The 24,075-nt window shown below is 49.8% G+C and overlaps 13 protein-coding genes across 13 annotated transcripts; 5 read left to right on the top strand and 8 right to left on the bottom strand.

Annotated features, from left to right (window-relative positions):
• Positions 1-562: 562 nt before the first annotated feature.
• N7489_005967 (U4/U6-U5 snRNP complex subunit LSM6) lies at positions 563-925 on the bottom strand (the record flags this gene model as incomplete). Its single annotated transcript, XM_056711717.1, has 3 exons — positions 563-585; positions 654-767; positions 820-925. 3 exons carry the CDS (start codon positions 923-925, stop codon positions 563-565), a joined length of 243 nt encoding a protein of 80 aa, XP_056565432.1.
• Positions 926-1,579: 654 nt separating this feature from the next.
• N7489_005968 (small ubiquitin-related modifier domain-containing protein) lies at positions 1,580-2,745 on the top strand (the record flags this gene model as incomplete). Its single annotated transcript, XM_056711718.1, has 2 exons — positions 1,580-2,443; positions 2,491-2,745. The coding sequence occupies 2 exons, from the start codon at positions 1,580-1,582 to the stop codon at positions 2,743-2,745; spliced, it is 1,119 nt and encodes a 372-aa protein (XP_056565433.1).
• Positions 2,746-3,105: 360 nt separating this feature from the next.
• N7489_005969 (RNA methylation protein TRM112) lies at positions 3,106-3,626 on the top strand (the record flags this gene model as incomplete). Its single annotated transcript, XM_056711719.1, has 3 exons — positions 3,106-3,291; positions 3,365-3,554; positions 3,622-3,626. The coding sequence occupies 3 exons, from the start codon at positions 3,106-3,108 to the stop codon at positions 3,624-3,626; spliced, it is 381 nt and encodes a 126-aa protein (XP_056565434.1).
• A 435-nt stretch (positions 3,627-4,061) lies between these two features.
• set1 (histone methyltransferase SET1) lies at positions 4,062-7,724 on the bottom strand (the record flags this gene model as incomplete). The annotated part of the gene is made up of 2 exons (XM_056711720.1): positions 4,062-4,165; positions 4,220-7,724. 2 exons carry the CDS (start codon positions 7,722-7,724, stop codon positions 4,062-4,064), a joined length of 3,609 nt encoding a protein of 1,202 aa, XP_056565435.1.
• Positions 7,725-8,616: 892 nt separating this feature from the next.
• On the bottom strand, positions 8,617-9,351 carry N7489_005971 (uncharacterized protein; the record flags this gene model as incomplete). Its single annotated transcript, XM_056711721.1, has 1 exon — positions 8,617-9,351. The coding sequence occupies one exon, from the start codon at positions 9,349-9,351 to the stop codon at positions 8,617-8,619; it is 735 nt and encodes a 244-aa protein (XP_056565436.1).
• Positions 9,352-10,905: 1,554 nt separating this feature from the next.
• On the top strand, positions 10,906-11,220 carry N7489_005972 (uncharacterized protein; the record flags this gene model as incomplete). The annotated part of the gene is made up of 2 exons (XM_056711722.1): positions 10,906-10,958; positions 11,091-11,220. 2 exons carry the CDS (start codon positions 10,906-10,908, stop codon positions 11,218-11,220), a joined length of 183 nt encoding a protein of 60 aa, XP_056565437.1.
• Positions 11,221-11,579: 359 nt separating this feature from the next.
• N7489_005973 (Zn(II)2Cys6 transcription factor domain-containing protein) lies at positions 11,580-12,528 on the top strand (the record flags this gene model as incomplete). Its single annotated transcript, XM_056711723.1, has 4 exons — positions 11,580-11,727; positions 11,783-11,926; positions 11,996-12,430; positions 12,482-12,528. 4 exons carry the CDS (start codon positions 11,580-11,582, stop codon positions 12,526-12,528), a joined length of 774 nt encoding a protein of 257 aa, XP_056565438.1.
• A 22-nt stretch (positions 12,529-12,550) lies between these two features.
• Positions 12,551-13,824, top strand: N7489_005974 (fungal specific transcription factor domain-containing protein; the record flags this gene model as incomplete). Its single annotated transcript, XM_056711724.1, has 3 exons — positions 12,551-12,882; positions 12,918-13,515; positions 13,576-13,824. The coding sequence occupies 3 exons, from the start codon at positions 12,551-12,553 to the stop codon at positions 13,822-13,824; spliced, it is 1,179 nt and encodes a 392-aa protein (XP_056565439.1).
• Positions 13,825-14,225: 401 nt separating this feature from the next.
• Positions 14,226-14,669, bottom strand: N7489_005975 (uncharacterized protein; the record flags this gene model as incomplete). The annotated part of the gene is made up of 1 exon (XM_056711725.1): positions 14,226-14,669. One exon carries the CDS (start codon positions 14,667-14,669, stop codon positions 14,226-14,228), a length of 444 nt encoding a protein of 147 aa, XP_056565440.1.
• A 446-nt stretch (positions 14,670-15,115) lies between these two features.
• On the bottom strand, positions 15,116-17,375 carry N7489_005976 (MDR family MFS transporter; the record flags this gene model as incomplete). Its single annotated transcript, XM_056711726.1, has 10 exons — positions 15,116-15,160; positions 15,226-15,494; positions 15,573-15,728; positions 15,808-15,967; positions 16,027-16,068; positions 16,129-16,509; positions 16,570-16,611; positions 16,673-17,038; positions 17,123-17,185; positions 17,256-17,375. 10 exons carry the CDS (start codon positions 17,373-17,375, stop codon positions 15,116-15,118), a joined length of 1,644 nt encoding a protein of 547 aa, XP_056565441.1.
• A 161-nt stretch (positions 17,376-17,536) lies between these two features.
• N7489_005977 (cofactor FMO1 FAD enzyme) lies at positions 17,537-19,536 on the bottom strand (the record flags this gene model as incomplete). The annotated part of the gene is made up of 6 exons (XM_056711727.1): positions 17,537-17,707; positions 17,790-17,953; positions 17,997-18,406; positions 18,484-19,085; positions 19,170-19,243; positions 19,497-19,536. The coding sequence occupies 6 exons, from the start codon at positions 19,534-19,536 to the stop codon at positions 17,537-17,539; spliced, it is 1,461 nt and encodes a 486-aa protein (XP_056565442.1).
• A 215-nt stretch (positions 19,537-19,751) lies between these two features.
• N7489_005978 (uncharacterized protein) lies at positions 19,752-21,143 on the bottom strand (the record flags this gene model as incomplete). Its single annotated transcript, XM_056711728.1, has 3 exons — positions 19,752-20,490; positions 20,569-20,962; positions 21,035-21,143. 3 exons carry the CDS (start codon positions 21,141-21,143, stop codon positions 19,752-19,754), a joined length of 1,242 nt encoding a protein of 413 aa, XP_056565443.1.
• A 987-nt stretch (positions 21,144-22,130) lies between these two features.
• N7489_005979 (FAD-dependent oxidoreductase) lies at positions 22,131-23,293 on the bottom strand (the record flags this gene model as incomplete). The annotated part of the gene is made up of 3 exons (XM_056711729.1): positions 22,131-22,424; positions 22,483-23,209; positions 23,265-23,293. The coding sequence occupies 3 exons, from the start codon at positions 23,291-23,293 to the stop codon at positions 22,131-22,133; spliced, it is 1,050 nt and encodes a 349-aa protein (XP_056565444.1).
• Between the last annotated feature and the right edge of the window lie 782 nt (positions 23,294-24,075).

The following is a 24,075-nucleotide window of genomic DNA, read 5'->3' on the forward strand; positions in this document are numbered from 1 at the left end:
GAGAGGCGCGAGGAAAGAACCTTTAAGTGCCGCGGGGACTTGAGACAGCTTACTTAATCAATACCTATGGCCCCGGGGATCTTCGGCGGGGGGTAGAATATAGTACAACCTTTCCAGGAACGAACCTTCAACGTACATATCTATGTATATAGGTAGGATAACTAAGTCATCGCAGGGTCCACTAAAATGTCATGTATTACTGTGTGACTGTACTTTGCATTAAAACACGAGGCCAATGGCACATTGCCGCATCACAAGAAAATATTACCAAGCAGCCTGGGCAACAGTTGATGGGCTTATAGTTAAGAGCTCCAATGTTGAGCTCATACAAAGCAAGATAGAAAAGTAACCCCCAGGCACGTAGCCTCCATAACCCCAGGCTCGCGAGTCTGGTCAACAGTCTCATGAGAAGTGTTGGTCAATCCCAACTAGGCTTGCATTCTGTCCTCCTAGCTAGAAGTTTCCAAATCATTGCGATTACACTCAAAGAGTGTCTTTCTTATCCACCTGCAGGTTCTCGTAGGTGGGCGCAATCAATAACATCGAACAGTGTATTCTCGGATCAACTGGAAGAGATGTACAGTACTGTAGGTTCCGGTCAGAAATCCGTCGCGGCCCTGATGAGATTGGAATACAAGAAGGGGTCAACAAACCATTATTTCCGCGCACGAAAGCATCCCCGTAGTTTCGTCGTAGTTTTCCGTTCACATATTCCTCCGTCTTCTCGAGGGCAATGTTCATGTAGCCATCAACCGATTGCAATTCACCTATAGGCGCATTAGACGTGAAACCAGTGGCAATTATAAGAAGAGCCCGTACCCTTGTATACCACTCCGGAATTCAGCTTCACGATCACCGGCGCGCCGATGATCTCACTCAGAAAGAGAGAGGGATCTTTCCCTTCGGAGGCTGGGGCGTTCTCCATATCGATGGTATGGTCTAAAATTTATCAAATCAGCCAGAGAAAAGTTCAAGTAGAAATGGGGAGACATACCTGGTTGAGATGTGTTTTGAAGTAGGCGGAGGGATGAAGCATTCGCAAGTGAGATACCAGGAAGGCGGTGAGGGAGATGAAGAGCGGGGCGGGATCTCCTGATAAGTTTTCAGAGGGAAATCGGACACCGCCATTATATTCTGCCGGTATTGCCAGTCATAAAAATACTATACCTTTTATAACTTGGAAGCGGCCTTGAAAACTACTGAAAAAGTTGGATATTAGAAGATACGAGTTAGTCATAGCTATCTGAGGTCAATTGGTAAGAAACCAAGAGGAGAGGTGTCTTATATTGACAAATCTTACACTGGGAAAGCGCGCTAGTACATTTTTAGTGGGCGGTAATAAAGACGGTGTCATCTGAGGTCCCACTGTATCTATCCCAAGTCTAGAGGATGCAATACATTCTCCTTCCACCTTAACTGCCAATTGTATGGCTTATGCCCAGGTCCTCATGTCGCACATTTTACTGCCTCACTAACATATCACTGATTATAATCAGGTGCCTGTCGGGCCACTTCTAAAATCCATTCGGTCATCCTACTATACTTGGATTTTTAACTTGACCAATTCCGGTTCCGAGTCATGAGCTTTTTCAAAAAGCCATCGTGGGCAATCAAGAATACGGGGGAAGCCAGCACTGATTTCTATCGGCGCTCAGAACAAACGTACTCTGATATCATTGCTGCGAGCCGTGAAGCACACCAGAAGCCGAAATCACCGGAAATCCCAGAACATACCGAAGACACCAAAGATACCGAAGACCCGAAGCAAAAAAAGCGGCGCCGGCTTTCTAGGGAAAAGGGGAAGGAGCGCAGCGATAGCAGTCTGGCGCAGGATGTGACCCGTGATGTTGATAGCGATAAAATTGTGCTATCAGAGGCACAAGATATCTCGGCTTCCTCGCATGATTCCTCGCTCGAGCCAGTCAGTTCAATGAAACAACGCGAGACAACCAAAAGTGACTTCCCAGAAAACCACTCGTCTCAGTCACCACAGAAACCCCGTGGTCCGGAACCACTAGGCGCTCTGCCTGTTCGACCAGTGATTGTCCTAGCCGATGACTCGGAAACTCGAAGCCCTCGACCTGTTCAACCTGCTCAGCCCATTCAACCGCCGGAAGTTCCAGCGGATGACCCGGTTGTCCAAATCATGATCACATCTGAAATTGCAAACACCAAACCATTACTCGTCCATCGAAAAATGTCACAGCGACTAAGGGATGTGCGGTTGGCATGGTGCAATCGCCAAAATTTTGAACCTCATATACAGGCATCCATTTACCTGACCTGGAAGGGCCGACGTCTATTCGACGTGACGACTTGCAGAACTCTAGGCATAGAAACAGGGAAAAACTCTGCGGCGATCCCTGGCATTGATGATGATTCCTTCGCAGACCAGAAAGAGCTGCGCGTACATATGGAAGCGGTTACCGATTTACCTCTTCCGGTCAATCAGCGAATTTCTTCGCCTGATAATGATAACCCCCTACAAAGTCACAATCCCCAGAAGATGACCAGGGTGAGCCGATGAAACTTATTCTGAGGAGTCCTGGATACGCCGATTTCAGAATCAAAGCAAGACAAACGACCCTGATCTCTCGGCTCATATCTGCGTTTCGGAATAAACAAAATATTTCTGTGGACCGTGATATCTTCCTGTTGTTTGACGGGGATAAACTCGACCCCGATTCATCTCTTGGCGACTATGACATTGACAATCTAGATCTGGTGGATGTCCAGATCAGATAATCGGCCTTGAAGGACCTGAACTGAATACTAGCTAATCAGGGCTAATCAAAGCTAATCAAAACTTCCAGTTTGAACTAGAAACCTCTGTAAGATACCATGTACATATGTATATAGGTTTCCAGGTAAACGTCAACTGGTATGGGCTGGGGTAGTAGTCAGGGTAGTATCCATATCGATCACATGATATCTGATAAGCCGTGGGGCTCTTATTTTTTTCTCCCTCGGAGGGACCACCGACGTTGTTCATTATCCTTTAAATTGGTCTCCTGTCTAGACCTAAATCAATATCTACCCACTCGAGCAGCATTCCCAAAACCTTCCCGTCGATAATTCATCAAGAATCACCCCGAAACCACCACAATGAAAGTGATCACCGCCAATTTCGTGACATGCGCCGTGAAGGAATGCAAGACATCACCGGCATCATTCCCGTTACATTTCCAGGATGCCGAGCTCGAGCAACAAGAATTGGATTTCCAGCCCGAATTCATCCGCAACATCCTTCCCCGAATTGACTGGGAAGCCCTGCGCACCATTTCCAACGAGGTATGAAGATCCAAACCCGGGTACCTAGGTAATTCACCGACAATTACAAATAATCTGACATTTGCAATCTCAGCTGGGATTCCCAAGTCTTCCGGATTCGAAACCCGAGGGCGATGCTCTCGAGAATGAGCAGACATTGAGGGACTTGCACCGGTTGCTACTTGAGACGCAGGTCACAGAAGGGAAATTGACCTGTGGGAACTGCGGTCATTCATATATGATTAAGGAAGGAATTGCGAACTTCCTGCTTCCAAGCCACCTTGGTGAGAAATACATATTATCTTTTTGTTTTGACCCTATTCGTTTTGCTAATTGCTACTATCTTTCCAGTCTGAATAACACACAATCCCACACGCGCTCTTCTCCCAAATTGCTTCGCAAATCGATACCCAGGGGCTAGGAACCGGTCTTTGAGAACCAGTCTCTCAGTCTCTCCTTTCCTTTCCTTTCTTCGAAAGAGGACCCTATGCAGTGCACTAGGGTTATCAGACACTCGAGTCGAGTTCTTTGGAATTTGACACATCTACGCTCTCACATTGGTTTCTAGAAAGGACTTTGCTCCGGGCCACGACTTGAACCGGAAACAGGCGAAATTCTTTTGGAATTGGTATATTGTACAAGAGAGTTGGTAGTTTATGAAATCACGATTGCCATTGATAAATGCGTCAATGCTCCCACGCTGAAAACGCCAGCCTGATTCAACGCCATCCGGTAGAAGGGAGTCAATATGCCTCCCAAAGAGTCAGCTAGATAGATCTCGGGAGGTGGGCTTAATTGAGGAATCCTTTGCAGCCCGTTGAACCACAGAGGCAGGGGATTCGGTCATCGCTGTCCCACTCTCTTTCGAACTTGTAGTCGTAAGTTAACTCCTCATCTGATAAATTTTGTTAGCCAGTGTTTACTTGCAAAGAGAGCGCGGTTCACAAACCTCTTTCGATATCCCTGAGCGCATAAATCACAATCCGTTTGCTGCCATCAACCTTGATGATTTTAGCAGTGCAGTTGGGCGTACAGCTGTGATTGATGAATCGCGCAATTCCTCCTCTCTTTGTGGCATCGATGACGGTGTTCTCATCGATTCGGAATAGATAGCTGCTGCCGATCCCGCTCTTCAGGTATCGTCTTTCTCTCATATCGGCGACCTGCTGACGCACTTTTTCGCCAACATACTCGATGATCATATCATTCGCAGTGATGTTTTCCTCAGCATACAACCCCCAATTGTGAATAGCAGAGCGAGCGAAGCGCACAGGTTTCTTGCGTTTTTTGAGCTGATTAAATCGAAGAACGTCTCCTTCGCCGTTCGCAGTGGGAAGGGCCTGTTTTTGTGCATTGATGTCTGCAATGAGCCGGCGGTTGTTGACTCGGGTTGACCGGGACGTCGACTTTGATATTGTTTTGGCGGCGGCAATCCTGGCAGCTTCTGCTGCTGCTGCCTGGGGGTCTGCCTTGGCATTCGCTTCACGCTCCTCCCGAGCCTTCTGAACCTTGATACGATGGGGCAGATATTTGGACTTTTCTGCCTCAAGAATCCTTTTTCGACCTTCCGTCCGCGCAGCACCTGTGGTGTTTGGCACATAATAACCAGGGATACTGATAGCGTCATGGGTCGTGCCAGTTTCCAGGCCATTTAGAGCTTTGATCTCCTTCTGTTTCCAACCCCATGCAGCAAGATTTTGGATAATGGATTCTGACTGATCCACTAGGACTTCTCGCAAAAATTGTAGATCTTCATCATCCTTGACCAGGTGTTGCCAACCATCCAAATCAAGCACAATGTTTTCATCATCTTCCACCGTGGCGCGGGGCTCATCCTTGGAAACACCCCATTCAATCTCTGTTCTCGGCTCATCAATAGGTTCGGCCTGCCACGTTTCGCTGACGGAAACATCATCCCCCTCGGGATGTTTGTGAGTGACATGCTCGGTGAATTGTTCTGCGGGTTGATCGTGCGTTGCTAATTCGTCACCGTTCTCTGCGAGATCATCGCCAATAGCCGCGGGCGTCTTCAGATCCTTGGCCAGATCTTCATGCTTGGCCGTTTCCGAGTCAATGCCAAATAGCTCATCCTCCTGCCGCTGCCGCTTTCGTGCTTCGTCATCTTCGGTCAGTCGCTTTCTCTTGCCTGTCGGGGACACCTGAAGTTCATGAGAAAGATCGCTGATTTCATTTGTGGCATCCAAATCGTCCATAACTTGAGCGCTGCGCTCTTCCTCTTGATCGTCTGACCGGTACCCCCCATCCCGTTCAAACTCTGACGACGTTGAACTGGCGCGACTAGGGGGTCGACTCTCTCGGTCATCGGCATCCTGAGTAGCAGGAGTGCGCTGCTCGTCGTCCGAATCTTCATCGTCGTGCAACTGCTGCAAGCGATGATACAAGGGTCGGACTTCTTTCTTTCGTAGTGGTTGCCTGCGCCGTTCGTCTAGGAAAGCAGCACCTGCATGGTCAAGACCATGGGCTTTCCGGATACGAGGAAGAGCAAGGACATTCAGACCTGATGATCTGAGGGGATCTCGCCCGGCAGACATTTCACCCCGAGAGCCAGGGGTGCTGTCGATTTGGAAAACAGATCGTTTTGTTCCTTCGGGGTCCGAAATACCCAGCCGTTCCCTTCTAGACGCATGCTTACTCGGTTCCAAATAGTCGTAAAGAGCTGGAGCAGCTATGCGTGACTTCACATCCTCAAGAAGCTTGTCCCTCAGGTCACGAATGATGATAGACAATACCTCTCGACATGGATCCAAATCAAGCGCCCGCTGCTTTTTCTCTTCTTCGATATCCAATTCGGCTTCTTTTTTGGCCCGATCCTTTTCGGCTTTGTCACGTCGTTCGGTGCGAAGGCGTTCAGGGCTGGGACTTCGTTCGTAGTTCGGATTCCCGTAGGGCTGGCTCTCCATATTCATGATATACGTGAACAATGGTTGCATGTGGCATAGTCGGTAGCAGCGTTCAGTTTCCTCCTCACCCCGGCGCGAGTTCTCGAAGATGATATAGTAGCCTGTTTTGTCACAACGAATATGCTTGTATGCAAAGAGCCTGAGTCTTTTCCTCAGGTGTGGAACCGTTGTGCTGAGAACCGGGACGTAACAATGCGCAATGAAAATGTATGGATCGCGTTTGATCTGACTCAAGATAGGAGTTTCTTCGACCAATGATTGCACAACAGGAGATCGGACACCGGCCCTAGGGCCTTCTGGGATAACGACCCCCGGCCGCAAGGATGATCTGCCCGAGGGACCTTTGGGCGCAGTCGGTGGTGGTTCGCTTTTCTTGATCTGGACATCTGGTCTCGGTTCACTTGCGGGCGGAAGGTTGATTTTGGAAGCCTGTCGCTGGGACTCGACTGCTTTCGCGGCCATTCGATCTGAGACAATCCCGTCGCGGTCCAGTTCGACCCTAATCCTGCGTGTGCCAATGCGTTGTTCTTTTTTGCATTCGAAGTACGCACGTCGGGCTGCGCTAGACGCTGAGGCTGGGCCATTTCCCCGGGCTGAGGTGCTATCTTTGTATTTGATGGAGCAGATCCCCAGAAACCGGCCGGTGATGGGGTCTGTGCGGTTTTTGATCTCGGCCACATCTCCAAAGCTCGAGAAAAGTGCGCTGATCGGGGCGATCGGGGTCAAAGGATCAAACCCTGTCACCACGACCTGGATCGGAGGCCCCGGGCCAATGCTCGTTGCCACGTCGTATGACCATGGTTTCAAATTGTAAGGTGCGGGTCGGTATTTCGTTTTCTGCTTGCAGCCGGATCCACGGGTATAATTGGCAATCGCGAGGCGCGGATCGGGCGGTGCATCGGATTGGCCATTATTCACGATGTCCACATACTCGAGCTTTCTCCGCTTTTCCTTTGACGAGGTCCGCTTGTCCAGATCGGGGTCATAGACAACCTTGCAGCCTCTCACACGGAGCTCGAAATGTCGGGTTTGCGATTGAGGCGTCGGAGGTGTGTGGATTGGAGTGATGGAAGATTTGGTGATTTCAGGGTTCGGCCTGGAAGAAGTACCCGGAGAACCTCCGCCTGCTATCTTTGGCTGTGATGGACTAGTTAATTTGCAAGGGGGTGATGATTCCGCGTTAGTGAGCGGTGTCAGTGTATCGATTTGTGATGGGACGTGATTTGCGGCGGGTGCAGGTGGCCCAGTCTTATCCTCCGCGCTTTTCGCCTTGGCGGAAATGGTCAATTCAGGTACGTTGGGGACCGATGAAGTGCGAGCTTCCTCCTCGTTTGTATCGGGTTTGAGAGGTGTATCGATGGTTGTTGGTGTGCTCGGAGCAAGTGACACTGGACAATCCGGGACCCTTTCAGGATTTTGATCACCCTCGACATGTAATTTCCGTCGTTCCTGCGCTGTTTTGAAGCGCTTCTGCTGAAGGACTGATGGGGCGGTGGGGAAGAAGTCTGCGAAGCCAGCCGAGGCGCGTGACATGGTGAGAGGTTGGCTACACGCCAGAGACCGTGGCGCGATCAGAAGGCAGCATCCTTGACAGTGGTGATCCGGCTATTGCGAACACATGCGACCGAGAAGGTCCCGGCACTGCAGAATTGAGGAAATTGAGATGAAGGGGCTTTATACAGGAATGTCGGTGTCAATAAAGAGATGACAAAAGAGAAAGAGATGAGAAGAAAAGGACTGGAAAGCGATATCCAGAAGCTGCTGAGTCTGTGCCAGTACGCGCAATTCAAGAGTTTGCAGGAGGCTAAGACGCGATCGAACGGAAGGAAGTGGAATGGTGGGGACGCGGGAGATTGAACTTCACGCTTTCAAGGGATATGAACTCCTATAAGAAAACAGAGAAAACAGAGAAAGGAAATAAAGGAAATATAATTAGGTGATGAAGTTGAAGTTCAAGTTCAAGTTCCCCGGGGCCGTTCACCTGCGCAGTAACATTTGAATGATTCAGCAATCCTTTTTTGGCTTTTTTTTTTTTTTTTTTTTTCCTTTTTTGCCCTGAAAGGACCCCAGTGACCTCACCGCGACTTAATCATTCACTATGAGAACGCCCACGATTGAGGTACCTAACAAGTATCTTTTGGGCACTACACTATAGTAATCAATTTAATCTTTCTTTTGTCGCTGGTAGAGACGACTGTTGGTGGCTATTCCTTTCACAGCCCCTTCGACGTTTGAACGCGTTGATAGGAGAGGCTATAAGTATTATTCCGCGATCCTTGAGTACCCTATTAATGGGAAGGATGGGCGTCATAGAGAAGAGGGTCTATCTAGCTAAAGAGCCATTTAAATAGCGCCCTCTTTAGTAGAAGGATACGCGCTTAGAGATTATTATCCCAAATGTGCTGGAATAGTTAGTACCGGGATATCACAGTAACTGGTTAAACAATGCCCGGGCACTGCTCTCAGCCATGACGTAAATGTCGATGCAGCGTTTCCCCGTTTGAATTGAAGCCCGCCGCGCGCGGTCCTTCTCTGCCTCCTCGACACGTTTCTCGCACGTGGAAATATCGATCCCTAGCACGGTGTCGCGCAGGAACTCTGTTAGCCCGCCTACTACCTCGACGAGGTTAGGGACGGGGACGGGGACGGATCTTTGTTGCTGTTGCTCGGATGCGATCTCGGCAGAGATTCGACGGATTCTAATAAAAGAATATCGTAGGAATACGTCTTCGTCGTCGCTTGAACTACGGCTCCGTTGGTCCAAAAGAAGCACCCAGCTGCCGGGCTGTATCTCTCTGAGTCTGACTCTTGACTGATCATTTGGTGCGAGGTGATTGCCAAAGGATCCGGTGGGAACGGGACCCACAGCGAACCGTCCTGACGATGACAATGGCGGCGGTGACTTATCGTCGTCGTCGGTGGTGGTGGTGGTGATGAGTGCCGAGGAGGGCCCTCTGTATGCGAATCGTAGGATGGCCTTGTCAGAATCCGAACGCACGGAACGGAGGTATGATAGAAATCGGACGGCAAAGCACTCGGCGTCTAGAAGGGTGTTGCCTATGTCGTAGTAGCAACTGTAACTGTAACTGTTCTGGTATTGTTGAAGGTAGCGGTCTGCGTATGTGACATCTTTATGCTGGTGACCCATAAACGTGAACATATGTATCACGAGATAGACTTAGACGACGGGGAAATTGAAAGTGACACTAGTAGTCGAGGGCGACGTGAATTTGCGGGTATACAAGGATATCGAAAAGGGCGCAAGTCAGATAGATGGTTTTATCGCGGAGCCATCCCAAGTCTCCTAGTGAAACCGCCCCCCACCCCCGTAGCAGCTGCGTGTAGAAACCAGCAGAGGCGTCGTCGCTGTCCCTATCCGGTCTCTGTAAGAAACAGAGCTATTTGATGGTCGTGGACTGCGCTAGGGCCACTATTAGATACCAAGGTCTCCCTTGTCTTCCTCCAGCTTGTACTTATCGACGCAGAAGCTGAGCGCAGATGCGCCCCGAAGCTCGTCCGATATAACGGCGGTAGCGATAACACCGGGCGCGAGGTTTCTAGACGTAACCCAGTTAAGGTGCATATATCCGGTGTACGCAACGCGCAGAATATAGGCCGAGGCTGTCGGGCACCTCTTCGAGCCGCCGCCGTAGCTAGTCGCGGAACTCGGCGAGCTTTCGTGGTCAAGCGCGAGGCTATTGTGGTCGATGCATCTTTGGCTCGGTTCGTGGACTTTGAAGGCCAGAAGTCTGTTTTATAAGTCAGCAAATGCGATAGATATGTGCGAGTATATCACAGACAGTCGGAGATGGTTGAGATGACACCTTGCGAAGATGCTCTAGCCTGATTTCCAAGCTCTGGCGGCCAAATGTCTACCAAGTCAGCACATGCACATCATCCTGATCCCATAGGCGGACAGGTGCTGCGCCCTATCCCAAGTATCTAATAGCAAAAATGCCTCATCGACGATCTCTTAGGCTTATATCTAAACCTGTCAACCGAGCAAGTAGTCAATACCAACCAGCGCTCTCCACCTCTCAACCCTTAAGAGGCCGAGAACCAGCAAGCGCTAAAACAATCGATCCCGCAACCCTGAGTCACCATACTTGATTATCTCAGGTTCTTCATTAAAAGACTTCGCTTGACCAGAAGTGATAGGCAATTTGCATAACGTTGTGGGATGGAATATGTGCGGCACAATATCCTAGTGTCACGAGCCTGACTTGGCGGCACATATCATGATCGGGTGTGATAAGCTGGAGATAGGTACCTAGGTAGATCTGCAACTAAATCGAAACGTTCGAGAGCATGAACTGATCACCAATGCATTAGCGTGATCCTGTGACATTTTAGCAAGTCACTTACAAGGAGTCTCGAGAGGACGCGCCCTGCACCCAAATCAGACTTGGGAGGGGAACCCTGCGTCTTGGCAGGGTAGTCTGGGAAAATGGTGATATGACAGCTGTTCAGACATACCTAGCAGACCTGTTCAATTGACATTTTGACAAGGAAGAGACATTGATTGGCTATTAAATTTGGGGCATATATCGTTTCAGGAGGATGATGGTGGGGGTGTGGACATCTCCGTTTGATTAAGACTCTCTTGGCGCAAACAATCGGGAGAGACCCGCAAGGCTATCATTGGGTTGACATCGCTTTCACCCTTGGCAAAGGACGGCCACCATGGAGCTGCTCATGATGGATTTCATTAATAATGGACCTCTCTAAGACGTACACGTGTCGGTGTTGTAGCGAGATCTATGTGAGGTGAGCAGCTTATCTCGCAGGTATGTCAAAGGTACTATAAAAAGCACATCAATTCTTTGAAGCTACGCAAGCTTTGATTGAGCTAATTGAGTTGGTCCGCTTGCCAGTTCTCCCAGGGAATTCCACGCATAGACCACGGACACTCAGAGCCCGGATCGTGCATTATACCTACCCGCCAACAGATGTAGTCGGGGCCATGAAGCTAACGCCTGCCACTCCCGCCAAGATCGCCTCTGGAGAGCTGACTGGTCTAGCGGTCTAGCGAACCCTAGTAGCGGAAGACGCGGCAATCCCAGGGTCTACGGACGTACGAATCGGGCCCAGTTGCATCTACATACACGACTGTGCCCATAGTGCATGGGAGGAGGCCGTGCATTACCAACTCCGTCGAGCCTCACACTTCCCTGTACCTCTCCTGCGAACGCCGTCTATTTAGTGTCCTCCATAGAATCACCGGAGGACCTTTATATCACCACCATCGCTCGCATCCCTTGTGTACTTCTAAAGTCATCCCCGCTCCTGTGGACGGAATCCTCACCAGCGTCTGTCATTTAAAGGAGGGGCCTCCACCACTCCAGGTCTTCCGGATGATCCCTTCTCATCTTACAAATCTTCTACACCATGCTGCGCCATGCACCTGATGGATCACACTCCAGCGCGGCCTCAGACCGAAGCGACAACCATCACAGAGCGCACTCGTCCGCCATCACCAAGAAAGAACGCGCGTCGCAACCCGCAGGAAGACTGGCCTGTGACATTTGCAGAGAACGTACGCGAAGCCTCCCGAAGAGTGAACAAAGTACCGTGCTGACACTGGTCCACAGGCAAGGTCCGTTGCGACCGCGGGGACCCGAAATGTGGCCGTTGCGCGCGGCTTGGCTACGACTGCAGCTACCAGGGACGGAAGCGACATCGTGCAGCTCAAGCGGATATGCCACGCCAATTATGTGAACTACAGACCCGACTAGGTAAGTGCCCCAATCTCGAATAAATTACGAATAAATTCCACCCTCGCTCATCCTGGTCGGTTGTCTCAGCACATGCAGAGGCGCTCCTGCGCACAACTCCCTCCCCAGCATTTACTCCCACTACTACTCGACAGATTTCCCCCTATGTGGACTTATCCTGGCCGTTGGTGACGCCTTCGGACCGGCCAGGCGACCATGAACGACTAATGCAGCGGCTCCAAAGCCATGTAACCCCTCCGATAGATCGTGCCTTCGAGGGGCTGGACATGTTAGCGAACTTGACCGAGGATATTCCCGATTTCTGGGGGGTGATGGACCCGGCTCTGACGCCGGACGCTCTTCCACTCCTGCCCGGCGATACGCCTCAGCTGCCAACCCCCTTCGACACGGGCTATCTCCATACTGCGAACAGTAATTTGGTTCCTCCTACTTTCGAAAACTCTCTCTTCTCAACGCATGAACTAGAAGAGCCAATTTCACCGTCTGACCTCGCCGTCCTGTACCGTATTCCCATGTCCCCTTTGGCCGGAACAGGAAACTAATCGATCGACCCAGACACCAGAAGTACTTTGATATTTTCTATCCTGTTCTACCAATCCTAAATCAATCGCGATTTCGCCGAGAATGGGCCCAGGATCCAGCTTCCCCCGGATCCGAGGATTAAGTTACGCAGTGGCCCTGGTCGGCTCGATGATTGCGCCAGAATACGCCCATCTCCAGTCACGTTGTTACAGCGATGCCCGTAAATACATCGAGCTCTGCGAGCGCGACGATGATGAGACGAACATTATGAGCTTGAATGCCTTTCAAGCGTTACTATTCATTATTCGCTATGAGCTAACGAAAAAGCACTTTGTTCGCGCGTGGATGACTCTCGGCCGTGCTGTTACGCTTGCTCAAATCCTCAACCTGCACCACATCGATGGCGTGGACGCGACTCGACATCAACGCACTGGGTCCCCAAAAATGCAATAGAGACAGGGTACGTTAGCGATATTCGCGATCCAGCCTCGATGGAGGAAATCCGACGTTCCTTCTGGTCTTTATACATCTTCGAGAGTTATGGAAGCGTTCGCACCGACCGACCTTGCACCCTAGAAGAGGACACCTTGTGTATCTATCTTCCATCTCCGGGTGAGCTCAAAGAAAGCTTTCTGCCTACCCCGATGCCTTTTATCAGCGAATCAACGAAACTTACTGGGGTTGGGTACCTGACCTCCTACGCTGCGGTGACCATCATGGTCAAGCTTGCCCGCCTCTGCTTTGAACACGTGAGTATTCTCTCTCGCAGTGCCAGCGACTCGGGCTTCTGGGATCGACATTACCGTCTGGTTAAGACGATAAACGACTATACTGCCATATTCCAACGATACCTGACTGCGAAAGCCGTCCGAGAAGACCCATTGGCGTTTTCGCTGCACCTCAATCTCTGTGCAACACATATTAGCCTCCACGAGGCAGCGATACGCAAGGTTGAAGAGCAAGACCTGCCGAAGCTTGTTGCAGCTGAAAGTCGGAAGTGTAGTGCCGCCGCGGCATTTAAGATTCTTGGAGCCATTCGCATGAACTGGCCTGTACAACGGTCGGAGGTAACTCTTTCCTATTGCTTCATGCTCTGATTTATCCGTGTCCAATCTGACTCATTGTAGCGCGACCACTTCACTCTCCAAGCGACATTCATCGGCTGGCCCATTTCCATGAGCCTGATCGCCCTGAGCCGCAGTCTAGCCAATGGTGACACCACTCCGATCGGCATAGTGGACTCTCTGCGTCTGCTACGTGCTGCTCTCGACCAGGTGGAGGAACCTGATGGGTATTGGCACCAAGCCAGCGGTGCTGCGGTGACTGCCTTGGGGAAATGGGACGAGCAACAGCGCGAGTCCCGTTCCGTTGAATGACTTGATGTCGCCTGATATGCGTTCAGCGGATATGGAACTCATAGAAATCAATCGACGATCTCGGCTTTAACCAAGCATAAGCCAATCTAGGGTTGATACCTCAAAGTACCTGAGATCGAGGTCCACAGAGAAAATTGCACCGACAGTCGTAGCACTAGCGGCTTAACGCAGCGGAAGGATGTGATAGGCACGCTCATTTGTAATTCGGCTCGACTCGTCGAAGTTGTCATCCATGTCCTCCAGCGGGGCTACTACTAGCTTAGTACAGTCTTAAATACCTACCTAGGTAGGTATCTTAGGTACATATGTAGGTCCCTTCGCCAGCAGACGCCTGAAGCGATACATGGTCATGAAAATCTTCTCCTTTCTTCTACATAATCTTACCTTCTCTGTGTATCTACTTAATGAGACGCATGGACCCCAGACCACAAATGCTGGGAATCACTAGGCAAAAGCCACAACATCGTCGAACCGAGACACAGAAACAATCCCATCAATAAGGGCCAAATCTGCTGCAGCTCCCCGTTCCAACCCCACCATTTCTGTGCTCGCTCCACTTGTTGCTTGCGCCTAGCCAGCCTCTGCTTCTTTGCCTCTGCGGCGATAGTATCCTGCCATCCGAGAAGACCCTTCTGCTCAGGAAAATCGACGAAGCCCAACTTTGTGCCGGTACTGCACAGCCTAGCGATATTAATTGCCAGCGTATCCAGGCCAATCCATGGGGTGACCCAGCGCTGCATGATGTAAAAGTACCACCCGTCAAAGGCCTGCAAGCGCGTAAGATCCCCGCCTACTTTCACGATAGCCTTGACGCGCTCGATTCGCGAACCCTGGTACTCCTGCATCGCAGCACTAATCTCCACCGTATTGGTGGCAATTCTTAGGGGTTTAGTGAGATGTGTTGGGTTGTTTCGTAGAAGGGTCAGAAGGGTCTCAGTAACTTTGCCTTGTCTGGCCTTCTAGTCCTGAGGTCGAGGTCTATAGCTTCAATGAGAGATTTGCCTGGGTGAAAACGTTTTGTTCCTTTTGCTTTTGTTTACTATAAATTTGTAGTAATCCTTTTCATTTTGTCATCGGATCGACCCAAGTCATATATTTTAAGTACCAACAACAGCAAGTTCATGATAAGACCGGCAACGCAGTACAAAACACACAATAGCTCCACCAATCATGAGGTAACTAAGGCAGAAGTGACAAACTTTCCCTAGAAATGCAACAAGTACCTCAATCCATACCATTGAGGTGATTTCCTCAGCTCTCAACAACCATAGATCACCTCTATCCGGAAGTTTCAAGCCTTTACGTCCCCGGAATCCGCTCCCTTCATCCTCGTTTTCTACAAAACCAGTTGGTTAGTCCACGTAATTGCATCCCAAGTACCCCGAAAGGACTGAAGCTTACTCCCAAAGGCGGCGTTAGGACGAAACTCAATATCCCAGCCACCAAAAAGAACAACCACACATTGCTCATCGCATCTGTGATTTGCGGCGCTACGAGCGCTCGCTCCGACTCCGACAGCGCCTTATACGTCTGGCTACTGGTACCAGCAACAAGGTTAGAAATATCGGCTGCACTCAGCTTGGGCATCGCCTGTGACACTTTTTGCAATGCAGTATTCTGATAAATTGATCCACACATTGCGAGGAAGATGACCATGCCGAGGTCTTGGGCTATATTTTAGAATTTATGGTTAGTGTATCTATTATTTGGGTTTAATAGGGCCCCATTGGTGTCTGAAATCCTCTTACAAATAGCCATTGCGCCCACGGCATTCGGAATATCTTTTGGTGCAACAAGAGATTGTACAACGGGGAACCCGGCGACGACGTAGCAGCCTGCCCCGGAGCCGACAAGAATGGAGTAGCCGTAGATCCTGGCGTTGGAGGTGTGAATGTCTGCAGTGTCTGTAATTTTTCCCTTCTCATTAGTGGTCATTCTATCTGCGCGTTATGATGCAAACAAATAACGAAGGGGGAGACGAACACATCAATGCCGTTCCAGCAACGACAAGGGCACTACCGAAGATATGCCATGGCAGGACATAAGGCAGTTTTGGCATTAATGCCCCATTGGCCATGGCGAAGATGACCATAGAGATGATGAAGGGAAGGAGGCGAACTCCCGCATCCAAGGGACCGTCTCCCTATCCGCGAGCACACTGTCAGTTATATATGCCCACGGGAATAAGTAAGTGCCACATACCCGTGAGAACTGGAAGAACAACGGAATATAGTAAGTCATTGCCTAGGGACCATTGTTAGTATTAGACGGTCCTATTTATTGGTACGGCAGGGGGCAACACACCAGCACAACACCTGACACCAAGAACATCTGCACTTGCAGATTTACCAGGATAGGCCGTCGAAGGAAATGGGCTGGATAGAGCCGGTTGTCCTTCTCCACACCTGGATGGAACTTGGCCACGGCAATACAGACAAGTAGGAACACCCCCGCTACCACCCAGAGGGCAATTTCACTTCCAGAGCTCCAGGAATACAACGTGCCACCGAACGTAATAGCCATCACCAGACAGGTAGCTCCTGCCAGGAAAGTGGTCGCCATCACCCAGTCTATCATACGGCACTTTTCTGTCCAGCTTTTGAGCGGCTGGGGGTCAACGCTTGGAACAAGGAAGAGGTAGGCAGGGGCGAAGACGGCTCCAATCGGGAGGTTTATGTAAAACGCCTACATACGGATATGTTAAGGATAGCTCCCAAAAATGTGTCAGACGGTGTGAGAACGTACCCATCGCCAGGTCGCAGAACTATCTGCAAAAGCGCCGCCGACCTATTCATCAGCCACCATGGTCAGTTACGCTGTAAAAAAGGCAAGTGATGACTGAACCTACCACCGGACCTAGAACACTTCCGATTCCCCAGATAACAGTGCTGCCAGCCATATAAATAGGTCTCTCTTTAAGCGAAGTCAACATCGCCACAAAACTCAACGTCCCCGAGTACATCCCTGATCCTCCCACGCCGGCGATAACACGACCAACCACGAGGGCAGTCATATTCGGTGCTGCGCCACACACAGCACTTCCAATTTCAAACAGCACGATATTAAACAGGTAGACATATTTGGCGTTGAACACTCCGTAGACCTTGCCCCATGGCAAAACACACATGGTGCCGAGGGCAAAGCCGACTCCGATCCATGGGAGGAGGGAGACTTCGCCGAATAGGTCGAGAATCACGGGTTGGATGTCGGCGACCTATACCATTATTATATGCTATTAGCTAATTCCCCTTGGACCGGTCTAATATGAGAAGCTGGTGGGAGGGGTATGAGGACGCACGATGGTGTTGTCCAATGCGAAGAGAAATGTTGTCGAGATCATGGAGGCGTATGCAATGGCCCACTGCATGCCAATTAGCTACCATTTTCACTCCACGCAGAGAGATGCAGAGAGATGCAGAGCGATACAGTACCTTCCATCCGTGAATTGGACGAGGCGATGTCTCCTTAGGGACGTCATTCTCGCTAGAGTCGGTGCTAGCAAGGATACCGTTGCTACCTTGTCTTTCTGGGTCCGCATCTATGGCTGGCATGATGAGGGGGGAGTAAGGATTACAGTCTTTGGATACGATATGAGAATTCACGAAAGAACCATTGACGGGGGCGTTGCTGCTTCTATAGGTTGATTTTATATTGTGCCCCAAAGGGGCAGTTAGGGCTCCGAGCGGCCGCTCCAACTCCGTGTCTTGGCGCCTCATCGGCCGCCCCAAGTCCGTATGAGCTCACCCTCACGCGTCACTCCTTGTTGTGACTCCTGGAGCAGCCCCCGATAGTCCTGCGGCCAGTACGGGACGAACCACTCCTCAAAAACAGTCTTTTTCCGACGGGGATTGAGGCCAAGATCTCTCATAAGAATGTCCAGGTACTAATCCATGCAAGCAACCCCTGTCAGCATTTGCATACCAATAGCCTATTACCACTTAAGCGGTAACGGGTGGCCAGCTTACCGAGGTATAGTCGTAAATAAAATACGAGTGCTTCTTCCCCTGCTCAATATATCGCTTGCGAGTCCATGCATTGAAGGTCGCTGCCTCTAGCTCCATTTCCTCCTTCCCAGGGAGATTCATCCAGTCGTTCAGAAACGCAAACCCCCACAATGCATGGAGTTCCGCTGCCAGTGGTGTGAAGGCAGAGTGAATGTGACCAGGAAACACGATGGATCTCCCCTTTGGCCGCCAGTTCGGGAACAATGAGACAACGATAATGCCAATTTGGCCCCTGGGTGTGCTTTCTCTGCTCCAGTGCCTCGAAAGGCGACTTTTTCAGGATAGGTAGCTCATTGTTTACCTTCTGCTCGGCCTGTGCGTCCAGTACCGTCCACTTGGAGAATACCGAGGAGTCATAATGGAGGCCTAGTTCTTCCTGCAGCGGGGGGCTGAACGTATCGTATCCCTTCTCAAATCCGATACAGTGAATAACAATGTCAGTCGGCACGGAAAAGCCGTTCTTGAAGTTGACAACATCCAGATGCGAGAGTGATTTTATCTCCGTGCGGTGAACCGTGACATCTCCCTCGTGGATGACTAGCCAAAGGTCGGGCACGGTCGCTATTCCGATACCTCCACTGCCCCAGAAAAGCGTATATCCAGTGACTGGTTAGCCGTGAAATTCCCGAGCAAAGCATACAAAAGAGACCCGTACCCATCTGTGTGAGGCCAGGGCCGCAGATGCTCGGTATGCTCATCATCGCCGAAGCGCGCATATCTAACTGCCAGACCTGTGGCGACTTGCCAATAGACACGCATGAGTGATCTGCCGATTACACTCCGCTGCAAAAAGTTATCCCAGAGCCCATTACAGCTCATGATGCTTGGGCTAAAGCTGGATGCGAATCGGGTGGAGATATGGTCCGATATATGCCATAAGCCCATGAACGTCGGGGCAAACATGGAAAACGCTCCGGAGGCACTCGGTCGGATAACCCAGTCCACCTTCTTCCCCGCTTTGAGTAGCTGGTAGACGGTGTCATAGGATGATTTCGAGGCTCCCACCACAGTGGCTCGCTGGATCACGTCGCTCTCGATCAAGGACAGGTTAGGGGCGATGTCTAGCGAGTGGATGACGGGCTTGTGGAAGTTTTCTCGTGGCCATTTCGGTCTAATAGGGCTTGAATTGGCACCGGTGGCATAGATCAACTTTTTGCATTCGATTTGTCGCTCCCCAGAATGTGTTTCCACTATCCAGCCTTGGTGATTGGCATTTCGACGCACTTGAGACACGCGAGTCCGAAGACGAACAGGTCCCTATATTCTAGTTGTAATAAAGAAGACACAGTAATTTGCTACGGTATCAAAGGCTCTTGGGTTGTATGGGATAGACTTTCAAACTCCGAGGTCATCCACACACAAACTGGGACTTTGTTCCTTGGCTTCGATATCCTTCTCATATTGTGCATGGGGACCTAATCAAGTTTTACGGAATTTATGGAGTTTATGGAGCCACAATTGAGCATTTACATTCAAACTATCTCGATGTTTCACATAACTCGTTCGACCGAGGCTCACTTTTGTGGACTCTAAACTGGTATCGCGCTCGCGAGAACCAATCAATCGATCCATATACTAGAGCTATGCCATAGATAACCGTGATATAATTCATGTCTTTAGGAATAAGTGTCTGTTTAGTGTGTTTGAAAGACTTGGTGGGAGACGTACTTGATGGGGTGACGGGCATCACATATGGGAACGAATACATGATGACCGTAAAACTGCAGAAAACCACCGTTATGACCTTGGAAACCACGCCTATGATTCCGAGATTGAACGGTCCACGTGGCTGATTTTTGCCTCTCCAGATCGAGCTGATCATTGGGGCCAGATACGTCAGATATGGGAATACAATGACGCCAGTTATCAGACTTGTTGATTTGGTCAGTCAGTTCGAACATTACGCAAAAGCGTTGGAGAACCTTACCTATTGAAAGCAGTGCTGGACGCAATGTAAATGAGCCCAATCGCAAACACTATGCACACAGAAAGTATGTGAGCTCGGAGTGGAACGTGTGTTGAAGGATCAATATGGGACCAGTATTTTGAAAAGGGCATTCCATTATCCCGACAGAAAGCCCAACACATCCGAGCTTGGTAGGCATGTTGCGGAAAGAGAGAGCAGATGTAAGAGATGGTCACAAACGCCATGGTTGCCAATGCCGCTGACTGGCGGTTCCCATACGTAACGTAGAAAAGCTGAAGAATGGGAACATTGGTTGGGCTATTGACGACGCTCTCAAAGTCGGTTAGGCAGTACATCAAGACGCATGCAAACGGAAAGGCAGTCACAAATCCTATAAAGACTGTCATCATGATTGCCTTGGGGACATTTCGTGCAGGATCCGGTGTTTCCTCTGCGAGATGTGCCGCGCTATCAAGTACAGCGAATGAGAAGTTGGCGTTGATCAACCCCACAATAAATGCCATGCCATCGGAAGACCAGCCATTGCTTCGTTCTAAGGTACCGAATATGAATTTGGCATCAGTGTGATCAACCGCAGTGGCAGGAAGGGCAATTGTGATGAGAACGCAGGTCAGAAGACTGATGACAAGTCCCACAAGAACGCTCTTGGTGACAGCCTTCTCCCATATGTTTACCAAGCCGGCAACAAGGTTAAGGGCAACAGCTCCAAGATAAACACGCCATGCCGACAGTGCACTGGAAGATTTGTTAGACCATGATTGCGGAGTCCGAGAGTATTGGATTGTGCGGGGAAAAGAAAGAAGCCAAACTCACAAGGCCGGTACAGCGAGTTTGACGGATCCAAAGATAAACATACTGACAGCGATTGAAGAACTCGCTGTTGTGCAATATGCGGCAAATAAATTGCATACGCCTGTAATGTAGGCAAATGACCGGGCGTACTTGCGCGGAGCCAGTCTCATTGCCCAATAGTATTGTCCTCCAGAATTGGGCATCGCACTGATTAATTCACTCAACGAGATTCCGACAAAGAGGTTGAGGATAAACATGAGGATCAGACCGTAAATGATTCCAGCAGAGCCCGCTGCGGTGATTCCCGTAGTAAATGCTCCCGCCACCCCCAACCATGAGTTTGTCAGAGTATATGCGCTGCCGATCAACTGTATCAGACTAAACTCTCGTTTCATCTGAGGCACGTAGCCCATCTCTAGCATGTGATGTCAGTGCAGTGCTTAGTTTGAATGGTCCATTCTGTCAGAATGAAGTGGATCTGGCATACCCTCAAGGTCAAGGTCATCCATGGCGCCAGCTACCGGTTCAGGATCTGCTACTATCATCGGGTCATCGGTAATCTTCTTCTCTGGGGTAAGAGGAACAGGTTTGGCCATGTTGCCGTGGGTTATTTAACCCCGAATGCTCTGGACGTCGCGTCAAGAGAAAGATGTAAATAGATATTGGCTCAGTTGACAGATGATACCTCCGGAATTTCACAGGTTAGGGATGTTTTCTTTCGCTCTGGATGCCATGGAATTTCGGGTTGTATAGGAGCACAATCAGTGGAATATTGTGAATTGGGCTCCATATATAGGACGTCAAGAAGCCAACTTATATATATAATGATTTCATACATTTACTGATATCATGTCCACGGGTAGTCCATACTCCATAATCAGTAATCCGTGCCCAGGTCCACTAAGAAGGTTCCAAAGATCCGGTTGCGGGGAAACTTAAAATGGCGAAGATAAGACGAGACAAATCTCGCTTCCATTCCCAATATGGAATACGTGAAGCTTAAAAGGGTAAGCGTCTATGAAGCTATAGAGCTTGCCTAACACTAATAGTGCTAAACTAGGACCCATGGATTTGGACTATATTTTCAGTTATTCCGGAGCCCGTATCGACGCCCAAAACGGCAATTTTTGAGTGTCAGTAGGTGTCCGACACCGTTGGCTAAATATGCCGAATGTGGAGTGAACGGTGTTACTATCGTTACCTAGGCTATAGCCCTTCTCCACTCGCCTATTGGTGGCCTTGGTCGTCGATTTGCGTTATAGACGACTAGACTAGACCTTGCCAACCCCGTGGGACCAAAAGGGTTCTAGTCCTATATCCTGACCCTGTTACCCTAATAGCCCCATAGGGGCCCCATAGTGAGTTAGTAAGTAAATAGATAGAAGGAAGTTATTTATACGCTAGATAAGGTAAGTCAATTATAGCCTTCGATGACTTTTATCTAACACCAAAGGCATAGTTACCAGTTCTGGTTTGCAGCCCTTCCGATGATTCAACTCGTTTACAAATTGGGAACACTTCAATATTTCAAATTCATTCGTATATGCAAGAATACGTCCTCCAGCTTCTCTAACGACGGAAATTCATAGCTTACTAGGAATAGGCGTTTCTGCAGGTTTCGGGAGCTCGGTCAAATATTCCTGTACGTATTCCGACACCTGCTGGCCAAGGCCAAAGCTGAAGGTATACCCACCGGCTTCCTGTCCATAGGCATGTATAACCTTCTGCCCATGAAGCATTTGCTTCTCGACCCGAACGCCACCATTCTGGCTCTCAATAATGGGGAAAACACCAACATGGTCCGTAATGATGTCGTAGTCGAGGGGGTTGGGTGAAGGGAATACATCTGGCTGATTATGGTGCTGACGTTTCAGAATCTAAAATTATGTCCGTAAGTAAGCAACCTTAGACCATAACCTAAGAGGCAAGACTAACCTCTTTTCGCTGATCTTCATAGGAAGCGACATCGGTATCACCAAGGGATTTAATCCCGCCCATATAGATCGTGCCATCTCCACGCGCGAATGCCGTGGAGTAGTATCCATCTGGGCCACGGCGGATATAACACCGGTTGTAACCATCCTTGCGGAGTCTGATATTCTGCTGCCGCACGGGAGTGATGCGCTTCTCCTCAACATCAAGCAGCTTCATAGCGCCGAACCCAGTAGCGTTGATCAGAACGTCGTGTCCCATACCCCTCAAATCTCGCAAGGATTTGACATAGGTACGCTGGAACCTCACGCCCTGCTTCTCCAAGTGCTGTCGGAACCAGGGAAGGAACGTCGGGGGTGTAATGACGAGAGTCTGGAAGGCCATGCCGAATTTCGCACCTTTGGGGAGTTCTGAAGGAGACAGGAAGCGAAAGCCAGGAACCTTCCCTTGGTACCATACTTTCGCTGGATCACCGATATCCATGATCTCGGTCATTTCAATTTGGCGGATGCCGGATTCCGGGTGTCGCTCTGCGATTCGCCAGAGCTCGGAAAAGGAGTTCAGCTGCATTCCCTGCTCCCACGGGGTCGAATCGTGAACGCCGAGCCAGATGGCGCCTGCCCATTGACTGACATAACGTTGGTCCATCGCATCACCAGGCAAAAAGTCACCTAGGATTGTAATCTCAGTGTTCTTGGGCAATTGACTCGCGATACCCATGCCGGTAATTCTAATGATATAATTCATTAGCGTGTCTTCCGTGATAGCGAAGTAGTAGATGATACCCAGCTCCCAAAATTGTTATTTTCGACATTTTGGCAAGGCGTCGTGCTGTCTTGGAAGAATCAAGTATTCGAGAGTTAGAAAAAGTCTCCTTCGGCTGAAGGGTGGCTTTTATTAGAGGCACAGATCGTGCAGTAGACCTTGATCAGCAGGGAGAGAGACCCACTTGAGGTGGACGCTCTCCGGATTACCAAGTCCCTGGGGAGTTCTAACTGCCTTCTCCGAAGCAAGAATCAGGTGGTGCTAAACAAAACGGCGATACCTCCACTTTCAGCTATGGCCATTTTGTTCTCGCGGTAGGTGGGTTGAGACGCCAGTGCGAGCGGGGACAAGATTGTCTCTCTCATACATCTGCTGCATACCGCATTGGGAACATAAGCGGGCTGAGTGGATCTACTGTTCGATATTGGACCCCGCGGCGTATCTCTCGGCGAATGTCCTATTAGGTATACGGATAGAGTCATCGCTTACTGTATTTGTTAGGAATGTGCCTTGAGTTACCATCCTTCGCGTGGACGACTGATCTGACCGGCAGACAAACAAAATACCAAGCAGGCTTGATGGCCTTAGCGTGCAGCGTAGGTAGCTGTTCATTTCCTAATCTGAAGTCAAAGCGAAGCCGGAAAATGAGAGATGCATCAACTGGAGAGGCGCTGTCCAAGCTATTCCAGGGTTTATGTATGTTGTATAAAACATCTTTCCTCGAGAATACATTTTCATTCTACCAACAGGTGACATCAGTCAGTTACCCGGTACGGAATGACCCGAAGCTCTATACTATCGAACCATTGCTAATAAGCACTCAAAGAACAA

Source organism: Penicillium chrysogenum (assembly GCF_028827035.1).
Source record: "Penicillium chrysogenum strain IBT 35668 chromosome Unknown utg000004l_segment0_segment0, whole genome shotgun sequence".
Lineage (NCBI taxonomy): Eukaryota > Fungi > Ascomycota > Eurotiomycetes > Eurotiales > Aspergillaceae > Penicillium > Penicillium chrysogenum.